General features: G+C 40.5%; 1 protein-coding gene across 1 annotated transcript; it reads left to right on the forward strand.

Annotated features, from left to right (window-relative positions):
* Positions 1–10,771: 10,771 nt before the first annotated feature.
* On the forward strand, positions 10,772–13,847 carry lrata (lecithin retinol acyltransferase a; the record flags this gene model as incomplete). Its single annotated transcript, XM_084043079.1, has 2 exons — positions 10,772–11,386; positions 13,695–13,847. The coding sequence occupies 2 exons, from the start codon at positions 10,772–10,774 to the stop codon at positions 13,845–13,847; spliced, it is 768 nt and encodes a 255-aa protein (XP_083899205.1).
* Between the last annotated feature and the right edge of the window lie 381 nt (positions 13,848–14,228).

A 14,228-nucleotide genomic window follows, 5' to 3' on the forward strand; every position in this document is an offset into this window, starting at 1 on the left:
TATAAAATAGGGCTTTATACGTGGTTAATGATCAAGAACATATAATGATTCTGAAATGGCCATTCTGCATAAAGAGTACTTTTACTTTAGTTACTTTTTGATGCTAATACTTTGACAGTAAGGTTTTGAATGCAGGGATTTTACTTGTAACTGTGGTATTAGTACTTTTACTTATGACCAAACGTTTAGTACTTCTTCCACCACTGATTGTTTGGGTTCATTTGAGTCCATGATTGTCATGGACTCAAATGAACCCAAACAATCAGTGACCGTAATCTCAGCGACCACACCTCCCTGTAGAGCAGAGGTTCCCAAACGGTGGGTCGGGACCCCCAGGGGGTCCACAGATGATTTTGAGGGGGTCCCAAGATGATTTGCTTTAAAGTGCAACATTGTTTTCTCACTCAACAGTAAACAAACCAACATACAGTATAAGTGTATACAGGGTATCTGCACATTTCTAAAGTCATTTCAAACGCCTCTACCCAAGGTGCTTTACAATGATTGTGCATTATATTCTCCCACACATATACCGATGGTGGAGGAAACCATGCAATGCACCAACCTGCTCATCGGGAGCAATTAGGGGTTCAGCGTCTTGCTCAAGGACACTTCAACACTAACTCTTTGGGAGCCCGGGATCGACCTGGGAGCTTTCCGGTTTCCAAGCAGCCGCTCTACTACCTCCTCCACTACTGCCTCCCCATGAACCCTTAGAGAACTCTGTGACACCCATTATTATACCTTTCACGGATGTTCGCCGGGGAAATCTGCAGAGAGCAAGACTTCATAATCCCTTTAGTCGTGCAATGCACCTTAATCACCCAAGTGTAGGAATTCAATGAGCTGCTGGCGATGTGCCAGTAACCCACATTCATTCAAGGTGGTGTAGTAGTCAAACGAGTACCAATCAAAGCCTGAGTGAGAAGCTCAATGCAGAGCTTTATATTATCATTCTATTCTTGAAGTCGATAGTTGTACCAACAGAATGCAGTATAGATTGCCAAAAGTTTAAATGCAGCAGGGAGCTCCGGCGCTGAGCTCTAAGCTGTTCTGAGGGGATTTCAGTGATGAATAGACGTTGACAACAAACAATAACTGTTCTCTGCATGGCTCTGTGCCATAGTACTACATTGTTTTTTATGAGATGTTGGACTATTAAACAATCAAATTTGATGTTTTCATCCAGGGTAAAAATGCCAAATAACCACTAAATGTCAGCAACGGTTAGTTTTACAAGGGTTAAACTAACACCATTTATTTGTGTTGTCACGTGAGACAGACACACACGTCTCCTCGGGCGTGACCAATCTCTACGAGGCCAACGCAGTTGGAAAGCACTTCATAAATATACTTCAAGAGAGAATTATGTCTGTCTACTGTAAGGTTATAGGGTGAGAAGGTCAGGGGGGGTCAATGGAGCCATTACTGTTCCATCCTGTTGGATGTAGAAATGTATGGTTTATTAGAAACACATTGTGTCTGTCTGACTCCTGTTACAAGGGAGGCGTGTGATATACTGGCTGTGAAACAGTGGCGGAAAGTAAGTACAGAACATGTACCTAAGTACTGTACTTGAGTACGATTTTGAGGTACTTTTACTATACAGTACTTGAGTCATGTCAATTTTCCAACACTTTTGTTCTTTTACTCTAACATCTTAGAGGCAAATACTCCACTACAATTATAAGAAAACTTTAGTTACATGTTACTTTGTAGACTTAGATTATTAATACATAACATACATTAGCCAATTAGGCCGTATTATATACTTTGTCTATTCGGAAATAGCTGATCTATAAGTTCACAACTTGTCACATCGCGACACGTTGTGAGCTTGTAGATCTGCTATTTTTGAAAAGGTTTGCCAAATTTCGAAAAACATCAGCACTTTTACTTTTGAACTCTAAGTATATTTTGATGCCAATAATTTTGTACTTTTACTCAACAAAACTTTTGAATACAGCACTTTGACTTGTAACAGAGTAATTTAAAAAAAAATACTTTTACTTAAAATAATTGTAGCACTTTTCCTCCACCTCTGCCATGAAACAACATTCAAATGCAACTCTGCACTGTCAGATGGGAGTATATTCACTCTCCTCTTTCACATGACAATGTTTTCATTCAAGACAACATGTGGCGTACTTGACAGAAACGTGTTTCCTCCATCCTGACCTTTCTGGTTGTAGTGTAAAGTAACTAAATACATTTACTTAAGTACAATTTTGAGTAGTTCCAGTTGTCAATACTTTATATTCTATTACACTAGATGCAATTACGTTTTACTCCACTACACATATTTGACAGCTTTAGTTCCAAGTTACTTATAATCATTATTACGAAACATACATTAACCACTTAAGCCCTATTTTATACTTCTGATATTCAGATATAGCAGATCTACAAGCTCTCAACACATCACATGCAATGTGAGCTTGTTTTTCGAAAGATTTGATCAAGTTTGAAAACTTTTGGGGGAAAAAGTTGTGAAATGGGACATTCTGCGTGAGTAGGCGCTACTTTAACTTTTGGTGCCATTACCTTTGTACTTTCACTCAAGTAAAATGTTGATTACAGGACTTACCTTGTAAGGGTGTGGTCACACCAAAGTATTACTTACTTTTAGGCAGTGGTGTAAAGTAACTAAGTACATGTACTCAAGTACTGTACTTAAGTACAATTTTGAGGTATTTTTTACTTTACTGGAGTATTTCCAATTTTCGGGTACTTTTACTTCTACTCAAATACATCTCAGAGACAAATTTTGTGCTTTTACTCCACTACAATTATTTGAAAAAATTATAGTAACTTTGTAGATTTTGATTATTATTACAAAACATACAGTAACCACTTCAGCCCTATATACATTTCGGCCATTTGAAAATAGCCGATCCACAAGCTCACAATGTGCCGCGATGCGACGCATTGTGAGCTTGTAGATCTGCTATTTTGGAAAGATTTTTATATGAAATGGGACATTCTGCATAATGAGTACTTTTACTTTTGTTACTTTAAGTACATTTTGCCAACACTTTTGAACTTTCACTCAAGTAGATTTAGAATTTTGGACTTTTACTGAGTATTTCTACATTGCGGTATTGATACTTTTACTTAAGTACTAGATTTGAGTACTTATACCACCCCTGCTTTTAGGACAGCTTTCTGGGAGCACGTGCCAAACTGCTCACGTGCAACAAAGGAGAATGATTTCAGTCCACTGAGGGTTTTCTCGGTCTACTGTTTAGGGTCAAACAGTCAGTGGGTCAATGCACTCATCACTTCCCCTCCTCGGGAACGGAAAAAAGATATCATAATCGTCTCCCGACACCGCAGGAATGATACACACTATTAAGTGTGTATACTTCTTGAAAGAGAGAGATATAATAGCTCAATAAAGCTCCCATGTGATAATGCTTCATGCGAGATACAGCAACACCACAAGGAAGGATAAATTCTTCAATTCTTAAATTTGACTTGACTTGATGCATATCGTCTCCAAAACATGTCCAAAACTGTTACTTTTCAGGATTCAAATTTAAAAAAGTATCAGATCTACAAGCTTCGATCTGCTACTTTTGATACTTTTGTGTGACGCTGCCTGTATGAGATCAAGTAGGGCATTCATTTATGAAAAAACACAAAAGGGGTCAGTGAAAATGCTAAGGTTGAGAACCACTGCCCTATATGGCACCGTACAGTATGTATTAATGCCTATATGGTGGTAAAAACCATTACATCCGGGAAAGCATCTGTGTCATTTTAGATTGTTGCGTTGGCTATTCAAAAATAGCTTATATACAAGCTCACAGATATACAAGCCCACATATATAAAAGCTCACAGATATACAAGCTTGCAGATGTGCAAGCTCACAGCGCGTCACTTCGTGCCGCACTGCGAGCTCTGCTATATTTTGAAAAATCTTGAAAGTTTGAGATGATACTGATTTGTAGAATCGGCATCAGGTCTTAATGGGATTTGGGGCAGGAACCCCTATTTGTAACTATACCTTTCAGGACGGGGACCCCTTTTGGGGTTCTTGTTGTTATGTACAGTATATAGCAACATACATGTGTTGTAATAAAGTTGTAATAAAGTTTTTCAGAAAACATAGGTCAGGATTTAGGAGGCGTTTTTAGAATCGGCCTCAGGTCTTAATGGGTTAAGTAAGTGATGGCACTCACGGTACAGCTGCATGGTTCTTTACGACAGCAGAGCAAGCTTTCAAGGGTACGTGGCGATAACATGAGAAGATTAATATATAGCTTCAATCTGCAGGCTCCGGCGTTGACACTGCATGATGAATGGCACCTCCTCTGCTACCTTTCGGTGACCTACTTTTATTGTGGGAAAAAAAGGCAGAGAGATATGCTGTCTGTTGGCTGACCTGGGAATGAACCGGCCAGACCCGTGAACCTAAACAGTGCTGAACTCTGCTTGAACTGAACTGAACTGAACACCAGATGGAAAGTGCTTCTTCATGAGGACACGACACGGAGGAGAACTCACTCACTGCCTCCCACTCAGTGGTGGAAGAAGCAAGATTTGCAAACATTATCACGTTTTTTCAAAAATAGCCAAAGTATAAAAATAATACATCTTCCAGAAGTAGCAATAATACCACAATGTAAAAATACTATTGCTATTGGCTTCAAGATATATTTCAAGTAGCTACTAAAACTAAAAGTACAGATGATTCAGAATGTCCCATTTCACAGGTTTTCTTCAAAATAGCCGATCCACAAGCTCACAACACATCGCATCGTTGTCTATTTTTGGATAGGGCCAAGTACAACATAGAGCTTAAGGTCTCCAGAACTGGCTTACTATATCTTGTAAAAAAACATTCATGCAATCGACTTCACAATGGTGTGTGTATTATTGAGTGCGGTGTCGAGATTGAAGTCGATCAAATCAGCGTTTATTCAGAACTGGACCGCTACGAAAGGCCACACATTCTGAATAGGCATTGCACTAATCTCTTGTAAACTCTAGATATAATGTTTTTCTTTGTTTTTCCTGCCAGTCTATAACTTTCGATAGCCAGCAGCCATTGTAAAATCGACATAAGAATGTTCGTTTCTCAGCCTCACCAACCTGAGAAGGCATCGTCTCTGCATTACATTACATTACATTACAGTCATTTAGCAGACGCTTTTATCCAAAGCGACTTACAATAAGTGCATTCAACATAGGTAGGGAACGAAACTACTAATCACCAGAGGTCTTAAGTGCATTTCCTGTAAAAACAAGCAACCAAGAGTATACCTAGCGCTAAGGTAAAAGTGCAATATATCAGCTATATGCAGCAATTAAGGCTTTACACATTTGTCGGTTAAATCAACCAATCAATTCGTTGACGACTTCTTATGACTATTAGTCAAATAAGAATTTCTTTAGTCGAAGACAGCCTTACTTTGGACGCTGAAGTCGGTTTGATGTCCTTAAAGGGTCTACACCATGAATTTTAACTTTTTCTTCATTTTTGTGTGTTTTTGGTCTCCCCCACCTCTCTTCTGTTCCAACAAATACCCGACTTCGAGCATGCAGGCTTTCATAGGCTATCTGTGGTTTTCATGTAAATTGGTCTGAAAACAGTCCGTCAGATTTGTTCCCCCACCCTACGTCACGTCTGGGAACAATTCCTCCCGTTTTTCAGTTCTAACCAAAAAAAAATAATCAAAAAAAAATATATATATATATTTTTTTTTATAATTTTTTTCTTATTCTTTTTTTTTTACTTTTTCCACACAGAACCAGGACATGACATGCATACAAACTGGCTCAATAGCACCCCGTGCCAAACAGGACAATGTGGTATTGCAGGTGAAAGTGCTTTATAAGCCAGAGAGAAGTTAGTTGGAATGAGTATATCTGAGGCTTGATTTAGGCTCAAACCTTTTGAAAAACGTTTGAGGGACATAAACAATATGATATCAAATATTATTATTATTTTTTAAATTCATGGTGTAGCTCCTTTAAAAACAAACAAACATATTTGACTGATTTGTTGGAGGAAGTTACCTGTAATTTACGGCTTTAGCTAATCATTGCACTGATTATTACCGGTATACACCATTAAATTTGGTTCCTCATCGTTATTTCATCAGGGGAATACAAGAACGCTCGTCCCAAAACACGCTCGCCCCGGGTCAAATCTATAGCGACATCGGAACGGTCGCCACCAGGTGTTCCTAAACGTAACCTCAGTAAAACGATGCCTAAACCCAACCTTATTCCTAAAGTTAACCTCAGTAAACTATGCCTAGTAACCCCTATAACGCCTTATCCTCAGTAAAACTATGCCAAAACCTAACCTTATTCCCAAAGTTAACCTGAATAAAACTATGCCTAACCCCTAAACTTATTCCGAACCTTATCCTCAGTAAAACTATGCCAAAACCTAACCTTATTCCTAAAGTTAACCTAAGTAAAACTATGCCTAACCCCTAAACTTATTCCTAACCTTATCCTCATTAAAACCATTACAAGAATACATGAACCGCTGGGGGGTGAGCGGTCCAGTTACCTATCAGGGCACCGACTGAACTCGGCAAATCAATGCATCTGTGCCATCAATCAGCTCAAGTTTACAGGCTGGGGAACAAAGCCAGGCACAGTTCACAGGTGGCCCCCACTGGGAATTGAGGTTTAGAGGGTCTCCTTAGAGTCCCCCAGTGGCCATTACTATAAGTATGGGGCCATTTGGCCAAGGAGAAAATCTCGCAAGTGACACAGAGGGCAAAGGTTTGTTTTAATGCTGCCTGAGGGTCCAGCATGTGGTCGCAGAGTTTAACCCCCCTCAGCTGAATATGGTATGATTTTGACGCACGCGGTGACCCTCCCCACAGCTCACTGTGTGTGTGTGCACAGCAATGACTTTGGCAAAGTGATAAAAAATAAAACATCTAAAATAGAATAGCTGCCATGCAGGCTCTCTTTTGATGTAGTAACCACTTTCTACTTGGTGATTTTGGGCATGCCATTCTAGGTGAACATTTCACCTACAAACATTTAATTGAAAAGAAATTGAAAATAAAACCAGCAGATTGGTTTGGCAATGTGAGCTTGTAGATCTGCTATTTTCTTTTTTGTGAGAATTGTCGTCCTATATTGACATGCCCAAAATAGGTACGCCAGGTAGAAAGTAGTTAAAGCTGCACAATGTATATTAACTTTAATCTTCTACCCTGGATTTGAACCTGGTTTCCTGCGCAAGTGCTGCATTTTTTTTTTTACCATTGAGCTAATAGAGCCTGCCTGCTTGCTCAGGGGATAAATTGAATCTTGACGTGTCAGATCCTGTGTCGTGAGACATGGCCCTTGACACAATCTAAATGTCTCAATAGAAGAGCAGGGAGACAAAGTTATATTGTATTAACATGCTCTACCGTACAGATTGGACACAATTATATTGTATTCATTAAAATAAGTTACATAGTGCCGCTTTAAGGTGAGCATAACACATGTCTAAAATCCTGGCATTGCTCTTTGTGAAAACATGACAGTTTTGTGGTGGTCAGCAGGCTACAGTTACAGCACATCATATCTCATCCCAGAGACTTCTGTTTATGCCCAGGGGACAGAAGTTCATGAGCATGGGCCTGGCCATTGATCAACACTTGTTTTGTTTACATACAGACAGGGGCTGTCTGGACCACAATAAACTTTTTTAGTTTAGATTTAGAAATCTTTAACCCTAATGTCCCCATTCTGGGGCAAACATTTGTCGAAAAATAGCAAATGTTTCAGGGAAAAAGGAGTTGATCTAGCATATAGACACCTGGGCGACCCCGTCAATTAAATAAATGATAGAGGGGTTAAGGTTAATGTCCTTCAAGAGGCAATTTATGGTACAGCACAGAACATATTAGACATATTAAAAGTAGCTACATCAGAAAAACAAAAACAACAATTAGGCACACTATGGAAAAGTTATTAGTGATTTAATTGCCAGTTCACTCACTTTACAAACATCAAGTTACTAAGATCAATGCATGTGTTAATCTCTCCCTGCACGCACAAACTATACATTTTTGATAATGCATTCATCGCACTACAACAACAAAAAACTACAAAACATATCGTCTCTGTCGGGTGGAAACCTCACATGTCCAAAACTGTTACTTTTCAGCATTCAAATTCAAAAGTTGCAAAAGTAGCAGATCTATAAGCTCAAAACGTGTCGCTTCGTGCCACGCTTCGAGCTTGTAGATCTGCTACTTTTGATGCTTTTGTGTGATGCTGCAGACTGTAGTATGATCAAGTAGGGCATTCATTTATGAAAAAAAAAACCTGCTCCTTTATAGGAAGAGGCACGGTGACTTTCCACTAGTCTGAAGATATGTAGGCTATGTTAGATATCAGCGCTTTATCTAGGTCAGCAAAAAAAAAAGTATAAGCTCCAAAAGAGGCTTATGATGTTTCTCAACTTTCCTCCTAAAGATGCATGTCCTTGAGCCCATACAGGATTACAAGGTATAATTGGCTGTTGGAATGTTTCAGCTCATAATGTTATTTCCCTCTAAATCCCCCCCCCCCCCCAAATGCTCCCTCCATTCTCATGTCATCACCATCCCAATGAGACTTAATCACTAATAGTACTCAAGACGCTTTACCTGAGGTATTTAGACCTGTATGATTTAGACCAGGGGTCCTCAATGTTTTTCAGGCCAAGGACCCCCTAGCTGAGTAGAGAGATGAAGCGGGGACCCCCTCTATATTGTATAAAATTGTGTTTCAGATGAAACTTACTTTACTTGGTCTGCTCTTTCTTCCCTCTGCACCTATACCTCTTTGCCAAAAATAGCCGATCTACAAGCTCACAACGCCTCGCGCTGCGAGGCGTTGTGAGCTTGTAGATCTGCTATTTTCGGCCAAAGTTCTCCTCAGAATAGGGATGCTCTGGTTCAAGTGGTTAAGATTTGGCAGCCCCCCTGTAGTAACTCTGAGGACCCCCTAGGGGTTGAAGATCCCTGATTTAGACACTTTGCACCCCTGAAAGAAAAGAAAAACAAAACAAAACCCTAATTAAAAGAAAGTCCTCCTCTTATTTCATAGTGTGGCTGCAAGTTTGGGGTCGATGCTCATTGGGAAATGTTACTTTCATTTTCAATACGACCAGTGTGTTTTTTTAACAGTTTGTCCAAAGATATGGTTTGTGTCTGGTTTTTGTAACTTAATGACGTCTGTGTTTCAAGCGCGATAAGCTGGCCTGTGTATATATATTTCCCATCACTAGTTACTCATAAGGAAAAGCTTCCATCATTTAATTTAATTTAATGTAATCATCAGTGCAGTTTTCTTTTGTTTTTTGCAGTTGAGTTTCTCTCAGGAGGTATGACAATATTGTATGTATTAATGTTGTAATAAATGATGTAGTAACGTATTGTTATCCATTGGGGGCTGAGTCCCCCTAAAGGTCAGACTCAGATCCTAGACTCAGCGATCCATCAATACCATAATGCAGGGGTCTTCAACGTTTTTCAGGCCAAGGACCCCTTAACTGAGAGAGAGAGATGAAGCAGGGACCCTCACTTCATTATTGTAAAACATTATGTTGCAGATTCAGCCTTTTCTCATAGATAGCTTCATAGACTTGTTTAACAGCACTATCATCAGTGTTGGACACACAATGCCTCGAGGCGTTGTGAGCTTGTAGATCTGCTATTTTCGGCTATAATGTTCCCCTCAGGAAAGGAATTCTAGGGTTAATGTAAAAAAAAGTTCCTATCACACAAACATTTGGTGGCCCCCCTGTAGTAACTCTGAGGACCCCCTGTTGAAGAACCCTGCCATACAACATGTGCACATGCACTCTCACACACTATACTGCTTTATTTGAATCTACAAATGAGGTTAATGAGAAGGGGTTCAAATACCATGGAGGCAAAACAGACTGGCCACTGTGAGACATACACAGCCACTTGACTCTCTCCCCAACCCAAATCTCTGTCTGGAAGTTAATCAGCTTTGTAGACTAATTGGAATTTTATTGATGAACAAAAGTGGGTCACTTGATGTCTGAAGTTAATTCATCTGCCCCAGTTTAACTTTCCAGCACAAAACAAATCTAAAACATATACAAATAATAATGTAATAATTGTAATAATAATACTATACCTCATAATTGTATGATAAAGTTAAAGATTAAAGACATGATTGTGATTAAAATGAATCTGATTAGTACTAAAGACTAATATCTGATTAATATTAAACTTTAATACTTTTATAATCTGAATATGAATATGCTGTCTCTGCAGTGTGTTAATTGTAATCTGTATTTAACTTTTTTGTTAATTAGTAGTATATAGGCTACATTTTCAAATAGGACATTCAAACAAATCAGGTTAATCACAAAGACTACTTTCTTCCCCATGAAAGAAAGACATGGTTGTCGCTTTAATCTCGAGCGTTCAGACTAACAAACCATTCAGTCAAATCTTGTTGACATAAAGCTTGGCGCACGTGTAGAATCAACGCCAGGGGGGAATGTCATGACATGTCACTCGTGGCCAATCGTGTTGTTGTGGTGGGGGATTGCCTCTCCTCCATCCATGACGCGCTCTAGGATAAAAAGACCGCTACGTGGACAACACGTTCACACACTTTCTTTAAGACACTTTTAAATACCTAAAAAAAATCAATAAAGAAAGAAAAGAAAAAGTAATCACTACAATAAAACTGGTCAAACATTGGCCAGAGTGTCAAACAATATAAGAAAGAGGCAACAGAAATTGGAGAATAGCAATAGCTCACAACTTTTCCACGATGCTTCACCTGTTCACGTTCCTTGTGGAGAAGCTGTCTCTTCTCTCCTACTTCAACCTGTTTGAGTCGAAGCGGTGCGGAGGAGACGGCGATGCGGAGGAAAAACGCACCAAAGAGCGCACGATCCGCACATCAGCACCGGGGACAGCGCACGGAGGAGGAGGAGAAGAGCCGCGCACGGGATGCGGCATGCAAAGAGGGGACCTCCTGGAGGTCCCCAGGACCCTGTTCACGCACTTCGGCATCTACCTGGGCGACAGCCGGGTCGCGCACCTCATCCCGGACATCCTGCCCGCGATCACGGGCGACCAGAGGCTGGTCGCCTCGGCGATCACGAACGCCAGGCTGATCGTGGGCTGCGTGTGCAAGTGCGCCACGGTGCGCGTGGACACGCTGGAGGACTTCGCGTACGGCGCCGGCGTGCTGGTGAACCGCATGGACGAGCTGGTCCGCGGCGGCGGCGGCGGCGGACCCCTCCTCCTCCCCAACGAGGAGGTCGCCAAGAGGGCCGAGACGCTGATCGGGGACGTGCCGTACAGTTTGATGTGGAACAACTGCGAGCACTTTGTCACGCACTGCCGATACGGCTCTGCAGCGAGCCGGCAGACAGAGAAGGTAGGCCTATATATTAGCCCAGTAGTTCTCAAACTTTTTCGTGCCAAGGACCCCCAAATAGACACTTATTAGACCGCGGACCCCCATTTGAAAAAATAAACCAGGGACCCCCATAAGAGAAGATTTTTACGGCTCTCTAGCAGTGATTTCAACCATTTTAATTTCAAGGACCCCCAGTTTGACATGCATTAGGCTACGGACCCCCATTTAATGGCATGTATGTTTCTGGGACCCCAATTCATATTGTAAAATCAATGTTAATTTAACTCTGAGAGTGTACAAATCCATTTGTACACTCTCAGAGTTACAGACCCATAAGGGTCCATTTGGTCCCTGACCATCATTTAGCTGGGGACCCCCTGGAACCCCCTCAAGTACCCCTGGGGGTCCCCGGACCCCACTTTGAGAACCAATGTAATAGCCTATATCAGTGGTGCTCAAACTTTTCCATGTCAAGGACCCCCAAAAATCATGTATTTGGCCGCGGACCCCATCTCAAATTTTTTTGTTCCAGGGACCCCCAGAACAAATATTTGAGTTACAAATGTTCGCTTTGAAAATATTTAGATTCAATTTGCACACATTTTCACGATTTTTCAAAAATAGCAGATCTACAAGCTCACAGTGTCAGTGCAGCACTCGGTGTGGCGCTATGAGCTTGTATATCTGCTATTTTTGAATAGCCAGGCCTACCATATAGGTTAAAGCGGTTAAAATATTAACACATTTTGTGTGTATTAACACACAAATATTAACACATTAGGTGGGAACCAATAGCCTATAAGCACGAGTTATATACTCCGTCACGTGACGGTGTCGCTCGCTTGTAGACTTGCTATTTTCGTGGGTAATGCTCAAATAGGCCATTATACGCACTTAATTAAGGACCGAGATGACCTATCTAATATTGGATTCATTGCAAACCGACCACTAGGGGGCGAGCCCAACTCGTTTGCATGTTTTTTGATAACCTTATGCCCACCATATCTGACACTATGCCAAAAAATCTAAAACTAGTCACCAGGTACCATCTTTATGATTTTGACATATTCCTTCCCAGCTATCAGCCAAATGAGATATCGGCATATAATGATATTACAATTGTATATCGGTTCTTGAGGTAATTGTTTATCCCCCAAGATCATGATGGCTAATTTGACCTTTGGGATACACAAAGAAGTCTATGTGTCCAAAAATGTAGTTACTGCACTTTGGCTTTAGGGCAGCATACCAGGGGTCTTCAACGTTTTCAGGCCAAGGACCCCCTAGCTGAGAGAGAGATGAAGCAGGGACCCCCTCTATATTGTATGTGTTTCAGATAAACTTTTGCTGCTATTTTTTCCCCTCTACACATCTACTGTATAACTCTTTGCCAAAAATAGCCGATCTACATTCTACAAGCTCTCAACGCCTCGCAGCTCGAGGCGTTGTGAGCTTGTAGATCTGCTATTTTTGGCTAAAGTTCTCCTCAGAAAAGGGATACTAGGGTTCAAGTGGTTAATGTAAAAACAAATAATCATATCACACAAAGATTCTTGGGACCCCCTGTAGTAACTCTGAGGACCCCCTAGGGGTCCCGGACCCCCTGTTGAAGACCCCTGGTCTAGCGTCATCTTGCTTTTTAATTAACTCTTCTTTATTGCACTTAAATGCCAACATCTTGCGTGCCTGATAGAGAAAATGTCAGCTGTGCATATTGTCTGTATGTAGACAAATGCATATTTGCATATAAATGCATCATTGTTTGATTATAATAGCTTGGTGAGCAGTTAATATAGGCCAATGTAGATTAAGTAGTGTAGCTAATGTCAATAAACTAAGCCTGTCTATTTTATTTACAGACTGAATGAATTATGCTCTTATCAATTAATAAACCCTCCAAAATTAATAACTAGCACAGTGCAGACATATTGTTTTATTATGCAAGCATAACCTACTGTAGGCATAGCTATGTGCTATGATTGTAAAGTGGAAAAGAGGATGTAGTCAGAGTGGGCTCCTATGACCATTAAGGACACCTCAATGTTAAATTGGCTTTTTTCCTAATTTAAAAAAAAATAAAGCATTTGGAAAATGGTGTGAAGTATAATGTAAAGTAGCTTATACATGATTTGAACATGCATGGTGCATCATTATCAGACCTAAATGTACCCTTCAACTTCTTGTTTATGCCCATAATATATATATATTTTTTTTTAACATTGAGGTGCTCACAATGTTTAGGTGTGCACTCTTCCGGTTACCAAAAGAATACTTTCAGCAGCATGTATATGACCTCAACATTCTTTTCTTTTCGTTTCCTTTGTAGTTTTGTGAGTGCCTAAAGTCCATCATCAGAGACCAGCGCAGCGCCATCGTCGCAGTTCTTCTGGGAATCATCTCCATTTGCTGTTTTGGGATGTTGCCCTCAACTACATTACCCACAATTCTCATCCCCTTTACTCTTTGGATGGCTGGCTGATGAGGCAGTTCTCCATCTCAGCACACAATCTGAAGAGAACATTCATTCAGAGGACAAACACTTTGCTCACAAACTTGTTGGAGTTGGTTTACTTTTTAGTCAATAGGGAAGGAACACTATATAGCCTTGTCTTCATGGCCATTATCAGAGAGTGGTGATATGCAATGTACATTTTGTTGCTGTCTGTCGGGCAGAAACCTCTTTTCTCCATATGTTTTTTTCCGTAAATTAACGCCCTAATTGATCATACTACATCGTCACACAAAAGCATCAAAAGTAGCAGATCGACGAGCTCGAAACGCAGATCTGCTACTTGTAGATTACTGTAGATTTTGCAACTTTTGAATTTGAACCCTGAAAAGTAACAGCTTTGGACATATG

The sequence above is a fragment of the Gymnoscopelus microlampas genome (genome assembly GCF_963454915.1).
Source record: "Gymnoscopelus microlampas genome assembly, chromosome: 2".
NCBI classification, from domain to species: Eukaryota; Metazoa; Chordata; class Actinopteri; order Myctophiformes; family Myctophidae; genus Gymnoscopelus; species Gymnoscopelus microlampas.